Below are 15,902 nucleotides of genomic sequence, written 5' to 3'. Positions count from 1 at the left end.
GGATCCTGGAGCCTTGCTGCATTACATAACTACAGCTATGGAGAAAGCAGCAAAATAAAAACGATAGAAGCTGCAACTATAAATACAGTATAGAGAAACAACATGGAGCTCAATATACGGATTCACAACCTAAAGCTGTAGGGACAACATATGGAAACACAGGATAGAGATACAGCTAGGGAACATGCAGCTATTAATACAGAACATGGAGACACATAACATCATGTGACATATTTGCTCGGAAACTTGGAACATTAGTCAGTCAAAAGAAAATTGGCCAGAAAAGGAGGCGCCTCCTATTCTTAGATGTGAGGAGCGGAGTGACAGAGCTGACCTATGAGATAGAGCCCTGCTCTACGTACGTGCAGCAGCAGCAGCATCTGACAGCCAGCCACTCCAAGCCATGGGAGACAAGAAAAACGACTCCATGTTAATTAAGACGGAAAAAGTCTCTACAAGATCTACAGTGCTAGGATCCTCCAGTATACAATCCACAGAAGACTCATTGTATACAGCATAATGCATAGCCTCAGTATAATTAATATATACTATATACAGCTACAACATGCTTACTGTGTACATAAAATGTACAGCTACAGTATATTTATAGCATGCAGTAGATACAATGTGTAGCCACAGTAAGCAGTATATATATATATATATATATATATATATATATATATAGACACAGCACTCGGTGTATACAGTCCTTGTATATTCATTGTTTACAGTTTGCTCAATGCATCGAACTGCTGAGTTACACGAGCAGACATTAAAGTAATGGGCAGCCATAAACGTAAGCATAGTACTGCTTGTGTCATCACTCACCTGGTAACAGTACTGCAGAGAGTGGGAGCTGCTACCACCACAGCAGCACTACAACATCTAGGTGTCAGTGTGTAAGCCATACTGGGCTATTTTACTGATAACACAATAGCCAATGAACCATTCCCCCCCCCCCCTTACTCCATCAGCCCCTGTAGTGTAAACCCCATAGAAATCCCACTATGGAGTAAGAATAAGGGGGAGGGGAGAGAGTGGGAGAGGACTGGGAATAGTCAGTTTCTATGATACAAATGTGGAGCTCTGTTGGTGCCTATAGACAGTATGCTGCGCAGGTATAAGAAATGCAGGGCCTGCAGGCAGCAATGGAGAGCCCTGGGCTCCTGTAATGCTGCCTGCTGCCATTCTAGCAGAGAAGCTGCTCAGCACCTTGGACAGCTCAGCACCTAGGACAGCTCAGCACCTAGGACAGCACTCCTTTGCACCATATTGCCCTCCCCTTCTCATTTGTATCCACAGCGCAAGGTCTCCTGTCTCTAAAAGGGGCTTGCGAGCAAGAAGGAGAGATTAGCCTCGAAAAGGGTTAAAACTGTCACATATGACGTCAGAATTCCAATGTGCCCAGAGATTTTTCTCTCCCTCCTTCCCTATTTTTCCTGCCTCCCTCCTTCGCTTCCTCTCTTCACTCCCTTGGTTTTCTGTGTGCACCCTCCTTCTATCTCTTCCCCCTCTCTTCTATCGCTCCCTCCCTCCTTCACCCCTCCCTCTACACAATGTGCAGTAGTCAGATCCTGCTGCAGCAGATATAATGGAGCATCCCTCCTCCTCCTCCTTGTGCTGAAGCTTACCCTTTCCCCCACTCCTTTATTTTTTCCCATTTCTGTTTCATTTCATCCCCCTCCTGTACAGAAGAAAGGACAGAGGAGGGGGTGTGAGAGGGGTAAACATAGACCCCCTCAAGTCTAGCAACTACCAAAAAGGGGGAGTAAGGTAGAAAAGGGGAGATCCCAATTTGCTACCTAGATCACTCTCCCTCCCCCATCACCCTGGCTTCCAGGAGCCATGAACAAAATGCAGATGATGGAATAGGCAAGAAAAAAGAGGAAGATAGAGGCTGAAGAAAGGCTAAATCCACCCATCTTCTGGATTCGAATTCTGGATTCTCATGTTTTTTCTGCTACAAGGGAGAAAGAGGATTAGCCTCGACAATTGCTCTCACCCTATTCTTTTCTGCCTTCTCGCCAAATTTGGAGTGAATACATATACCCCCTTTTTTAAAAAAGGAAGGATTCCTCTTATTTTTTTTGAGATTTGGCATTTGCACTGATTTTTATTGAGGGGGTCAAAGGAATTTTAATCCTTCCCCCACCCCCGTCCCTTTCCCCCTCCATCCAAAACCCCTCTCCACTCCATGGTCCAGGTGGAAATGTTGAGTTTGGGGAGAGAGAGCTGGATTGGAGCAATTCTCTCAGCTTTGACTACCCTCCTGCTAGTCTGTACTGCTCAAAGGTAAGATGATTGGGGTAAGTGGGAGGGGTGCAGAAATGGATGGGAAACCATATATTGATATGGACAGGGTAGAAAAGCTACTATGTTTGTCTAGCAGAAAGCTTGTAGAAATGATCGCCATCCATGGTAAAGGTGCCCTAGTTAGTGGACACTAAAAAGGACAAAGGTGGAAGTACTGTAGATACGTGAGAAGAATAAGAGTTATGGGGGAGGGTTAATAGGGAAGGAAATGCGGGCCATGGTATAATTTGGGCAAAGGGAGAAATTGTATTGCATTTAGACATTTTAGTGGCTAATATATATGTAGATTGGCTATTATTTAATAGTGCAGGTATATGTCTGGGAAAGGAGGAAATTAGGGAAATTATCAGAATACTCCAAGGGAAAATGGGGAATAACTGAGAAAATGGTTGCTAGTGTGATAGATGCTGGTTTTGTTAGAAGCGACACATACATGTTCCATCCAATATTGCCTGATGATAAATGATATATAGCCATAGAATATGAATAGGAACAGATACTTTGATGGCAATGCTTAGGGATTACTGGTTCACAGAAGTTTATACTAAGAGTGGACAAAACCATGAGATGCTTATATTCTGGTTTAGCAATGGCACTGTAAGGGGAGGAGCTAGGAGACTGGATACCAAGGGAAATGGGGCCTTGTTGTAGATATGTGTTACCTACAGATTAGCTCAATTAATAAACTGTAAGCCCATATGGCTTATTATATAGCGATATATAATGTAAGGGTATGTTTTAGTCACAGTGTACCAAGGTAACCTGGCACATGAACAAAATGAACATACTATAGCAATGGCTCTATGCTATTGACTTTATACAGAAAAAAATTATATATAAACTATTACAACTATTTTGACATTGTGGAATTTGACATGTTTATCTCATATATATATATATATATATATATATATATATATATATATATGTGTGTGTGTGTGTGTGTGTGTTCTACAGGGATTCATCTGAGAATAGTGCTTACAAACATGGATATACATGTTATCTGTTATGCAATCAATCTGCCAGTATGCATATGCTCCCTCTGTCATCTGCTACAATGATGTCAATGATGTCATCTCCAATAGGTTATCACAGAGTGAACTGTAATCATTTATTATTACTCATTTTATGCGATGAAGGTTTTTAAGTTTGAATGTCATTATCTGAAATCAGAACACATCCACAGGTCTGAAGCATACATCTCCCACATAGGCCTTGGGGCCCCAACCCATTTTGTACCAAAATTGAGATATACTGTATAACAAAAGATACAATAAATACCTGTATGTGACGTCTATGACATTTTGCTGAAAAGAATTATATGTAAACTTCATTATTGTTTTCCTTGTGAACAGATGTCATTTCCTGTAAATTATACAGTAAAATGGTAACTGACCCTTTTAAAGGCCACATACATAAGGGATCTGTCAGACAAGGGTGTTTCTCCTCCTCCTGGCACAGGAAGAGGAAGCTACTTGTGACAGAGTGACCACTAACTGGTCCTTTACATAAGAACAGCTGCAATGGGTTGTAGAGGGGCAGTCTGACTGTATTTGGGGGTACAATGGTTAGGTGATATTAGAAATTTGACTACTGGTATTGTGTCTGGCGTTATTTATAGGAAGATATGGATGGAATGATTATATGGGACACTGGTTGTAACTGGCAATGTAACAGTAAAACTCCATGTGCCAAGGAACTTTTTCCTCAAGAGTAAAAGGGAGTCTCATGTCAGCTGCTGACTGACTGACACAAAGCTCTACTTCCTTCTTTACAAAGAGGTCCCACAGCTTCTGCATGTATTATACAATGTGGTGTGCTGCTGCATGTATTATACAGCATGGTGTGCTGCTGCATGTATTATACAGTGTGGTGTGCTGCTGCATGTATTATACAGCATGGTGTGCTGCTGCATGTATTATACAGCATGGTGTGCTGCTGCATGTATAATACAGTATGGTGTGCTGCTGCATGTATTATTCAGTATGGTGTGCTGCTGCACATATTATACAGTGTGTGCTGCTGCACATATTATACACTGTGGTGTGCTGCTGTATGTAATATACAGTGTGGAGTGCTGCTCCATGTATTATACAATGTGGTGTGCTGCTGCACGTATTATACAGTTTGGTGTGCTGCTGCATGTAATATACAGTGTGGAGTACTGCTGCACGTATTATACACTGTGGTGTGCTGCTGCATGTAATATACAGTGTGCTTTGCTGCTGCACATATTATACAGTGTGTGCTGCATGTATTATACACTGTGGTGTGCTGCTTCATGTAATAAACAGTGTGGTGTGCTGCTGCATGTATTATACAGTGTGGTGTGCTGCTGCATGTATTATACAGTGTGGTGTGCTGCTGCACATATTATACACTGTGGTTTGCTGCTTCATGTAATAAACAGTGTGGTGTGCTGCTTCATTTATTATACAGTGTGGTGTGCTGCTGCATGTATTATACAGTGTGGTGTGCTACTGCACATATTATACAGTGTGGAGTGCTGCTGCATGTAATACACAGTGTGGAGTGTTTCTGCATATATTATAAAGTGTGGGGTGCTGCTGCATGTATAATACAGTATGGTGTTCTGCTGCATGTTGTATACAGTTTGGTGTGCTGCTACATGTATTATACAACATGGTGTGCTGCTGCACATATTATACAGTGTGGAGTGCTGCTGCATGTATTATACAGTATGGTGTGCTGCTGTATGTAATATACAGTGTGGAGTGCTGCTGCATGTAATATACAGAGTGGAGTGCTGCTGCATGTAATATAGTGTGGTGTGCTGCTGCATGTATTATACCGTGTGGTGTGCTGCTGCATGTCATATACAGCATGAAGTGCTTCTGCATGTAATATACAGTGTGGTGTGCAGCAGCATACGTTGTAAAAAAGGTTAGGGTGGGATCACACTGTATTAATGCATTGTGTCCTACAGTATGTATAGGACAGCGTCTTGTAAAAAAAAAAAAAAAGCCAGTGTATTTATGGAGACATACTGCAGTCATTTCCTTTATTGGCCTGAACAGAATATCAGCTATTTTGTTGTAGGACTCAATAACGTGGTGCTGCTAGATAAATGCGTACAGGTGGAAAGACGTTTTAATGGGCCCTCAATTTAGAAGGAGGTTGGATAAATTTAACTGTATTTATTTGTTTATATTTAGGCTATGTTCCCCATGAACCTCCATTGTTTAATGATACCTATGGCCGTGATTCTCGATGATCGTAATTCTGGAAAAATAGCCTTAATATGAAAAGAAAAAGAACAGTGCCACTAAAGAGCCACTAAACTTAAGTAAATACTACTCAACACACCGTTTACACCTCGGGTGCCAGGTGTCAATAACTGGAGATGCCAACTGCTAAACGTCCACAATTCCAATAAATATACTGACGCGAAAATGCGTTTTTAAGCAATTCTTAAGCTGTATTAAATTTCCACATTATAATTTCACAACTTGAAACTATATTTCAATCCAACCTTAAATATCCAATATCCCGACACCCACAAGTGCGAACACATTAAAGGGAACCAATGAGCCCAATTGGGCTAATATTGTTCCCAGGAGCGCTGTATAAAGCTCCTGCAGCAGCCGGGGCAAGTACCAGCCGCGGCTGCAGCAGGAGCTTTATACCAGAGAAAAAAAAAGTTTTATTCTCCGGGCGCATGACAGACACGGGCGGGGAAGTAGTCATCTGGGCGGCTCCCCGTCCGTATCTAGTCACTGCGGTCTGCCTGTCAGCACGCTCGAAGGGGATGAATGACAGGCAGAGAGTTCCGTTACTGGCCTCTCTGCCTGTCAATCATCCTGCTGAGCGTGCTGACAGGCAGAGCGCGGTGACTAGATATGGGCGGGGAGAAGCCCAGATGACTACTTCCCCGCCTGTGTCTGTTACGCACCGGGAGAATAAAACTCTTTTTTTCTCCGGTATAAAGCTCTACTGCAGCCGCGGCCGGTACGTGCCGTCGCTGCTGCAGGAGCTTTATACAGCGCTCCTGGGAACCATATTAGCCCAATTGGGCTCATTGGTTGCCTTTAAAGGGGCTCTGTCTTCACGCCCAGCATAGACACTGCTGAAGTCTTTTTTTCCTTTAGCGGCAGACACCTCCATTCCGGACGGGAGGCCAGCAGTTGGCGTAACCACACAATGTTTCGGAGGCCACCCCTCCTTTGTCAAGCGTGGCAAAGGAGGGTGTGGCCTCCAAACTGTTGCGTTGCAATTGTTATCTTTCTATGTTCTTTCATTCCTTTGCTATAAGGCCACAAATGAAGGGGTCTAAGTAGTCCTCTCCATTATATTCTTGAGCAAAGTAGTCCTCTCTATGCATCAACATGCCCAGTATGTAGGCTTACAATGGTGAAATACAAAGCAGTAGAAAGCAACAAATTACAGATTTGGAATCACCATCCTTTATCTTCCTTACAGATGACTTTAGTTTAGAGTTTTAAGGGGGGGTCAGTTGGAGATGATAGAGTCTCTTCAAAGTGTACCTGTCCGTGGGAAAAACATTTGACATGTCATAGAGACATCTTAAAAATTGGTCCAGGTCTGAGTGTTCAGAACTGATTGTGAGGACGAGTGGAAAGGGGACTGTGCTAAGCACAGTCCTCTTCTGCCTCTGTGTCACATGATAAATCGGGCTCCTAATGTAAGTCTATGGGCCTGACTCTTTTACTGAAAAGAGTTGACCGTTCTCACGATCGGTACGGGTTTGAACACTGAGACCTGGACTGATCATAACTTTTGACATGTCTCTATGGCATGTCAAAAGTGTTTCCTAACAACAGGTACACTCTAAGTATACATTGGGCATATGAGCTTCCATATGTGTAAGTATTTTAATCTGTCACAGGTTCTCTGTGCCCCCTTGTTACCATATTTGCTTGTCCTCCAACTTCAGGGAATGTTTTTATGAAACATGGTGAGCTACATGTTTTAAATGAGTGAGCGAGCCATATTTTTATGCTATTGTAGTATATCATTATAAGTCCCATTAAATTGCTATAGAATTTTCTCATTTGCTTTCCCCTTTTTTGGTGTTAGGCTGATTTTAAGTTACCATGGACTTTGGAGTAGTTTGAAACTTGAAAAGAGAAGGGTCTAATGCATTTTAAAGAGAACCAGTCAGCCCAATGGGGCCTATTTGGTTCCCTGGAGCACTGTATAAAGCTCCTGTGCAGCTTGCGGCATGTCTCGGTCACAGCTGCAGCAGAAGCTGTATACCAGAGAAAATTAAGTTAAATCCAGCACCTGGCAGGGAGAGGGGAGGAAGATATCCTTTTGTTAGTCTTCCGTTACTGGCGCCTCTCCCTGTCAATCATCCCCTTTGAGCATGCTGGCAGGAAGAGAGTGGTGACTAGACACAAGCAGGAAGCCGCCCAGATGGCTGCCTGCCCACCTATGCCTGCCAAGCACCGGGGGATTAAACTTCATTTTCTCTAGTATAAAGTTGCTGCTTCAGCGGCAGCCGATACCCTCTTCACCATTAGGAATGCCCCTGTGCAGCAATTCTCCTATTCAGCAGCTGTCTGAACACTGCACAGGTGCCTTAACGATCCAACACATGTGCAGTGTTCACACAGGTGATGAATAGAAGAAATCCTGCCTAGGGCATTCCTTATGTTGAAGAGGGCGGGGAGGAGGGACGGAGAGGCGGTGCAAGCCTAGGGCACACACTATAGGCCATGTCAATTTGACACAGGGCTGCAAGTTTAAAAGTTGTTTTTTAGGACAATAACTGCATCACCTGCTGAACCGAACCCAGGACAGATCTTGGATTAAAAGTAGCTATCCGACGGTACAAGTGGCTGGGGGGGGGGCAGATTGTGGGCACAGAGTCACTTTAATGCAGATAAATGTATGGTTTGCAAGACAGTTAATACAGTTTAATCTAATACATGGATAAACACTGTTTTTTCACTAATTGAGACAATTATCAGGACCATTTGGATCCTATCTCATATTATCACTGCTATGCTCATGAGTGTGGTTGGATGAGGGTCCGATAAAGGCTTCAACTTAGATGTGAACATATTCTATGCCTTGTATCTTTAGTTTTACAGAAAAGCAGTGCCAGTTGTATGTTACCTGCCTATATTTCAGCTTGTATTGCATAACAGCACTACACTATTCACAGGTGATTGAAATTAGGTAAAGTTTGCCTGAACAATCAACAATAAGCCTTATATCTGTTACCTGCTTAAAGGGACTGTATCACTTAAATTTTCTTTTACTACTTAGAGACAGATACTAAAAGTTATTCTTTTATTCTAATCTGTATTTTATTTTTTATTTTATTTTACTTTTTGTACATTGTTATACGAGCTGCCATCGAGCTATATTTAACAGCATTTAATGACATGCTTGACAGTAGAGTCTGTCCCCTTGAGATAAATGTGAAATATTATTGAGCATAGTCTGTGACCTTTGAAGAACTTATTCCCCAGTATTGTCCCCTCTATCTAGTGATGTCACATAGCGTTGCAAGGCTGTACAGATCACTTTACAAATCACTTGTGATTTCTGTAAACTTTTTTCAGAATGCTGTAACAGTAATAAGAAAATCCACTGCCGTGTGATTGCTGCTGCTGGGCTTTATGAGTGAACCCCATTTGTGTATTTGCTAGTATTTACTGTATAATATCATATTACAGAGGGATTTGGAGAAGATGGAGGCTTGGGTAGATAAATGGCAAATGTAGTTTAATGTGGATAAATGTAACGTTATTCATTTGGACTGTAGAAATAATAAGTACAGTTATGTGCTAAATAATGAAACAGTGGGTAAAACTGCTTCTGAAAAGGACTTGGGGTATTGGTGGACAGTAAACTGAACTTAGATGCTAAAGATGAGAATATAGGCTTGCCTCTTTATTAATCACTGTTCAGACCACACATGGAATACTGTGTACAGTTTTTGCCACCAGTATATAAGAAGGACATGGCTGAACTGAAGACGGCGCAGAAGAGGGTTACCAAGGTCATTAAGGGAATAGATGGGTTACAGTACCAAGACAGGTTATCAAGCTTGGGGTTATTTAGTCTAGAAAAAAGACGTCTTACGGGTGATCTAATTAAAATGTACAAATATATGAATGGACAGTACAGAGATCTTTGTAGTGATCTTTTTACTCCTAGGTCTGAACCATGACAAGGGGCATTCTCTACATCTATAGGAAAGAAGATTTCACCATCAGCACAGATGCGGATTCTTTACTGTACGAGCAGTGCAGTGAGACTATGGAACTCTCTGTGCCACATGATGTTGTCATGGCCGATTCATTAAATAAGTTCAAGGAGGCCTGGATTCTTTTCTTAAAAAATTATAATATTACAAGTTATGGGCATTAGATTTATGATGATACATTGATCCAGGGATTATTCTGATTGCCATTGGAGTCAGGAAGGAATTTTTTCCCTGTGATTGTAATCTGCCTCACAGGGGTTTTTGCCTTTCTCTGTATCTATAAAGTAGGGTTTTATCTAGGTTGAACCTGATGGACTCTTGTCTTCTTTTAACCTTATTAACTATGTTACATGTTTTTTGACATAAGAGGAGCATGCAGGGTGGACAATAGAGCAATTAAGTCATATTTGCAGGTTCTGTGTGGTATAGCTGAAGGATCACAATGCAATGGGTGAAAGGCACATACATACAATAAACTTATTTACAGACTGTGAGTTTGTAAGGCCCCCATCTAAACAGATGGTTACCTCTGAGACCCTCTATTATATAATTAGGATCAGCATATGTGAGAGATTTTGAGACAGTTCTTTTCTACCCAATTGAGGGTAAATAAGTTGATGTGGTTCTCTGTGGTGATAATTGTTGCTGTGATGCAGTTCATGTGGGGTAGTGTGGCCCAGAGCCAAAGGCCTTAAGGCTGTATTATGTATTATATATATTATTATATGTACGGAATGGCCATGTGGGCTGTAAGGATGGAAGCTGTACATACAGTATACACATGCTTTTACTATTTTACTCCTGAGTCATAGAATATTAAAGGTGCATTTCATAGACAGTGAGTATACACACAGTCAATGACAGACATTTACATGATCACTGATGCCCTCCATTAACACCTTAAGTGTCGCAATGTAGAGCAAATGTGGGATGTAAGTGTGCAGTGCCTGCACTGACCGATCGGCCCCCTGCATGGGTATTGTTGTAATTGAACTGACCTACAGAAAAATATAACGTCAATTTTGCCGTAAAGTGATATTTTTGTGTTTTCATCATACATTTTATGGTAGATTGGAAGGTGTCATTATAAAGTACACTTGGTCCTGCAAAAACAAAACAAACCTCAAATTGGCAACAAAGACCGTAATTAATATGAAACTTACATGGTGTGAACATAACCTAATAATGTAAAAGCAGTTTGTTTTCCTGTACCAAAGGAAGATGAATACATTGCTAACATAACTGAGAGTAGTTCTCTTCAGGGGTTCTTAGGATACTTGGAGAATACTCACCACCCATCTCCAATACCCAGTCCTGTATATTCAGCAGCTTTCCTATAAAGAAATGAACTAGCACTCTCAGGGGTGATTCTAGCCTCTCTGCTGCCCGAGGCGAACTATAGAATGACGCCCCCCCCCCCCCCCCGTCAATCCGCCCACATTATAATCCACTACTGCCCCCCCCCCCCCACTGCTGTCCCCAATAAACATAATGTTTGGTCCCTTTCTGCACAGAGGATGTCAGGAGAGGAGGGGGCTGACTTTATAGGAGAGGTCCCAGCAGCACAGAGGATGTCAGGAGAGGAGGGGGCTAATCCTATAGGAGAGGTCCCAGCAGCACAGAGGATGTCAGGAGAGGAGGGGGCTAATCCTATAGGAGAGGTCCCAGCAGCACAGAGGATGTCAGGAGATGAGGGTGCTAATCCTATAGGAGAGGTCCCAGCAGCACAGAGGATGTCAGGAGAGGAGGGTGCTAATCCTATAGGAGAAGTCCCAGCAGCACAGAGGATGTCAGGAGAGGAGGGTGCTGATCTTTTAGGAGAGGTCACAGCAGCACAGAGGATGTCAGGAGAGGAGGGTGCTGATCTTTTAGGAGATGGTCCCCCTCTTCCCCCCTTATAGATGGTCCCCCTCTTCCCCCCCTTATAGATGGTCCCCCTCTTCCCCCCCTTATAGATGGTCCCCCCCCTTATAGATGGTCCCCCTCCCTTATAGATCGTCCCCCTCTCCCCCCTCCCTTATAGATGGTCCCCCTCTCCCCCCCTCCCTTATAGATGGTCCCCCTCTCCCCCCTCCCTTATAGATGGTCCCCCTCTTTCCCCTCCCTTATAGATGGTCCCCCTCTTCCCCCCCCCTTATAGATGGTCCCCCTCTTCCCTCTCTCCCCCCCTTATAGATGGTCCCCCTCTCCCCCCCCTTATAGATGGTCCCCCTCTTCCCTCTCTCCCCCCCTTATAGATGGTCCCCCTCTTCCCCCCCCTTATAGATGGTCCCCTCTCCCTTATAGATGGTCCCCCTCTCCCCCCTCCCTTATAGATGCCCCCTTATAGATGGTCCCCCTCTTTCCCCCTCCCTTATAGATGGTCCCCCTCTTCCCCCCCTTATAGATGGTCCCCCTCTTCCCCCCCCCTTATAGACAGTCCCCCTCCCGCCCCTCCCTTATAGATGGTCCCCCCCTTATAGATGGTCGCCCTCTTTCCCCCCTCCCTTATAGATGGCCCCCCCTTATAGATGGTCCCCCTCTTTCCCCCCTCCCTTATAGATGGTCCCCTTCCCCCCCCTATAGATGGTCCCCCTCTTCCCTCTCCCCCTCCCTTATAGATGGTCCCCCCTTATAGATGGTCCCCCTCTTCCCCCCCTACCTTATAGATGGTCCCCCTCTCCCCCCTCCCTTATAGATGGTCCCCCTCTTTCCCCTCCCTTATAGATGGTCCCCCTCTTCCCCCCCCCTTATAGATGGTCCCCCTCTTCCCTCTCTCTCCCCCCCTTATAGATGGTCCCCCTCTCCCCCCCCCTTATAGATGGTCCCCCTCTTCCCTCTCTTCCCCCCTTATAGATGGTCCCCCTCTCCCCCCCCCCTTATAGATGGTCCCCCCTCTTCCCCCCCCTTATAGATGGTCCCCCTCTCCCCCTCCCTTATAGATGGTCCCCCTCTCCCCCTCCCTTATAGATGGTCCCCTCTCCCTTATAGATGGTCCCCCTCCCCCCCTTATACATGGTCCCCCTCTCCCCCCTCCCTTATAGATGCCCCCTTATAGATGGTCCCCCTCTTTCCCCATCCCTTATAGATGGTCCCCCTCTCCCTCCCTCTTATAGATGGTCCCCCTCTCCCCCCCCCCCCTTATAGACAGTCCCCCTCCCGCCCCTCCCTTATAGATGGTCCCCCTCTTTCCCCCCTTCTTATAGATGGTCCCCCCCTTATAGATGGTCCCCCTCTTTCCCCCCTTCTTATAGATGGTCCCCCCCTTATAGATGGTCCCCCTCTTTCCCCCCTCCCTTATAGATGGTCCCCTTCCCCCCCCCTATAGATGGTCCCCCTCTTCCCTCTCCCCCTACCTTATAGATGGTCCCCCTCTTTCCCCCCTCCCTTATAGATGGTCCCCTTCCCCCCCTCCCTTATAGATGGTCCCCTTCCCCCCCTACCTTATAGATGGTCCCCCTCTCCCCCCCCCCCTGCACAGCAGATAAAACAAAAACAAAAAACAGCACACAACTCACCTGCCATCCGTTCCCCCGTCGAGCCTCTCTGGTCTGGTCCCGGCTGATGTGCGGCTGCCCGGGGTGTCCCGTCCTGTCCCCGGCAGCGCGCGCATCAGAGAGCTCCCCGTGCGCCTGTGGCTGTGACTTCCGGCGCACGGGGATCTCTCTGATGCGCGCGCTGCCGGAGACAGGATGGGACACCTCCGGCAGCCGCACATCAGCCGGGGGACTAAGGCTGCATTCCCACGTTCCGTGATCCTGACGGATCACGGACGTGGAATGCATTTACCGGAGTCCCCCCGCGCCCGGACAGTATCTGTAATGAGATGCTGTGAGCGGGGGAGACTGTATTCATAAGCGCCGCGCGGCTGATTCATTACAGCGCGGCGCTTATGAATACAGTCTCCCCTGCTCACAGCATCTCATTACAGATGCTGTCCGGGCGCGGGGGGACTCCGGTACATGGTACGATCAGTGGCGGATTATAATGTGGGCGGCCGCCCGAACCGCTCATATTATAATCTGCCACTGAATGCCGCCCCCATGAAGACAGCTGGTGGCGCCGCCTGAGGCAGACGACTCAGGTCGCCTCATGATTGCGGTGCCCCTGAGCACTCTACACTACCAGACATGACATGAGATCACCATACTATTTCTTGGGACTATTCTGAGCAGCCCACCATTATCTGTCCATCAGGGCAGATTGCCAGTCCAGCCAACCTCATGGCCTTAGACACTGCAGACCAGCATTGCATACCTCAATTTAGGTTATGATGTACAAGCACACCCTAAAACTTGTCCACCAGACATACTAATGTGCATGCAGATAACTGACATCCAGATTCAAGACTTCACATTTATCCACATTAAATCCTATTTGCCAGGTGGATGTCAGACTTCCAGCTTGTCCTGTAGACCTTCAAATACTGTATAAAATACATAGATTGGACAGCCCCAAAGACAGAAATAGTGCTATCAGTCCTGTATTCTATAATCCATAATCATTATTAAATTAGACATTAGTTGTCCCAAACTTTTGTCAAGTTCAAATGCCATATCTATGGGCACCCCTATTCTAATTTCTACAATCCTATTATCTGTTAAAATGGTCCCTTTCCCCATCTGATGTCTTTTTTTTTTAGCATAGATGTCATGCTGGAACATCTATAATTATCTAAGAATTACAAATAACAATTATCTAATAAATATTGCTGTGTCAGGGAAGAAAGTCAATTCAATATATTTAGGAAAATCAATTTATGGATGTTATTGGGAATATTTGGAAATTATGGCATCCCAATTGTGAATATATATTAGTACCACACAATCTTTTGGCCTACATAAGAAGATGCAGAGGGGGTATAGTAGATGAAGGGGCACCCACTACCTCCAATTAACCAGATGACAGATGCTCTGTAGTCACTCGAATAATAATTATTTTTTTTATAGTACAATTTGTACCATTTCAACCATTGTACTATAAATTATGATATATTAATTTTTATAAGGAATGGTAACACAGCTGTTCATTCCTGCCTGTTCCTTTCCATTTGGCTAGGACTGAGGGGCTTGGCTTAAAAAACTGGAATAAAATGAATCAGTTGTGATTGAGATATGATGCAGGGATGAAGAGTAGAGGAAGATATTGTTGGAATTATATGAGAATCAATTCCATTACATAGCACAGAGTATGACATACTGTACATTACGACTTGTATGTTTTTCTCCACACCCTAGTTCTACGGTCAGCAATAAAGAAGAGCTTTGTCAACAAAGGCATTGTTTATTTCATTCCTAAGTCCATTGCAATGACTTTTTCTGGCATACAAAAATATTAAAGGGTTGTGGATTACCTGTAACGGCCCAGATTTATCAGGCTGTCTGACACAAAATAGTTTGATTTGCCCATAGCAACAAAAAGCAGCTCAGATCAATTGAAACATTGATCAGCAATTAAAGCAAATACTCCTGAGCTCTGATTGGTTGCTATGAGACACATCTGCTTAAAGGGGTTGTTTGCGACCTTTCAATAATAATAATAATAATAATAATAATAATAATAATAATAATAATAATAATAATATTTATTTGTATAGCGCCAACAGATTCCGCAGCGCTTATTTAAATATATAAATACATTACAGGTTATATATTAAATTATACAATGAATAAATTACAATAACAAATTAGTGACCTGCTCTCAAGAGCTTACAGGCTAGGATGACTGGGAGTAACACAAGAGGCAACAAGTGCTTTATTTGTCAATGTTCCAGTCATTGTACATGAAATCTCTAAGTGCCTATAGGCGGCTGGGCAAGCCAGTCACATTCCATTTTCTAAGCTCAGATAACAAGGACAGTGTACCTAGCACCAAAGAAGTTATAGAGAGGGGATAGCAAAGGGAGACGAGATTACGAAATGTTATAAGCACGCCTGAAGAGATGGGTCTTCAGGGCGCGCTTGAAACTGGGGATGTTGGAAATAAGTCTGAGGTCTTTGGGTAAAGAGTTCCAGAGAACTGGTGCAGCACGAGAGAAGTCTTGGAGGCGGTAATGAGAAGTTCTGATTAAAGAAGAGGTTAGTGTAAGATCATTAGCAGAACGCAGAGCACGGGAAGGATGATAGGTGGAGATGAGGGAGGAGATGTATGGAGGGGCAGAGTTGTGGAGAGCTTTATGGGTGAGGGTGAGGAGTTTGAACTGTGTTCTATATTTAATGGGTAACCAGTGCAGTGACTGGCACAGAAGGGAGACGTCGGTATAGCGGCTGGAGAGGAAGATTAGCCTGGCTGCTGCGTTGAGGATAGACTGGAGAGGGGAGAGCTTAGAGAAAGGAAGACCGATTAGTAGGGAGTTACAGTAGTCAAGACGGGAACGGATCATGGCGACAGTAAGAGTCTGAGCGGTGTC

The 15,902-nt window shown here is 44.3% G+C and overlaps 1 protein-coding gene across 1 annotated transcript in view; it reads left to right on the top strand.

The window, feature by feature from the left end:
• The first annotated feature begins 2,194 nt into the window (after window positions 1–2,194).
• Window positions 2,195–15,902, top strand: part of LOC138802432 (gamma-aminobutyric acid receptor subunit beta-4) — a 170,776-nt gene continuing 157,068 nt past the window's right edge. Inside the window, exon 1 of the mRNA XM_069985733.1 lies at window positions 2,195–2,292. Within this exon, the coding sequence (XP_069841834.1) occupies window positions 2,195–2,292 (98 nt within the window). The remainder of the gene's footprint in view (window positions 2,293–15,902) is intronic.

The sequence above is a fragment of the Dendropsophus ebraccatus genome, chromosome 10, assembly GCF_027789765.1.
Source record: "Dendropsophus ebraccatus isolate aDenEbr1 chromosome 10, aDenEbr1.pat, whole genome shotgun sequence".
NCBI classification, from domain to species: Eukaryota; Metazoa; Chordata; class Amphibia; order Anura; family Hylidae; genus Dendropsophus; species Dendropsophus ebraccatus.
The sequence above is the reverse complement of the archived record's forward strand: the minus strand, read 5'-3'. Positions and strand labels throughout refer to the sequence as shown.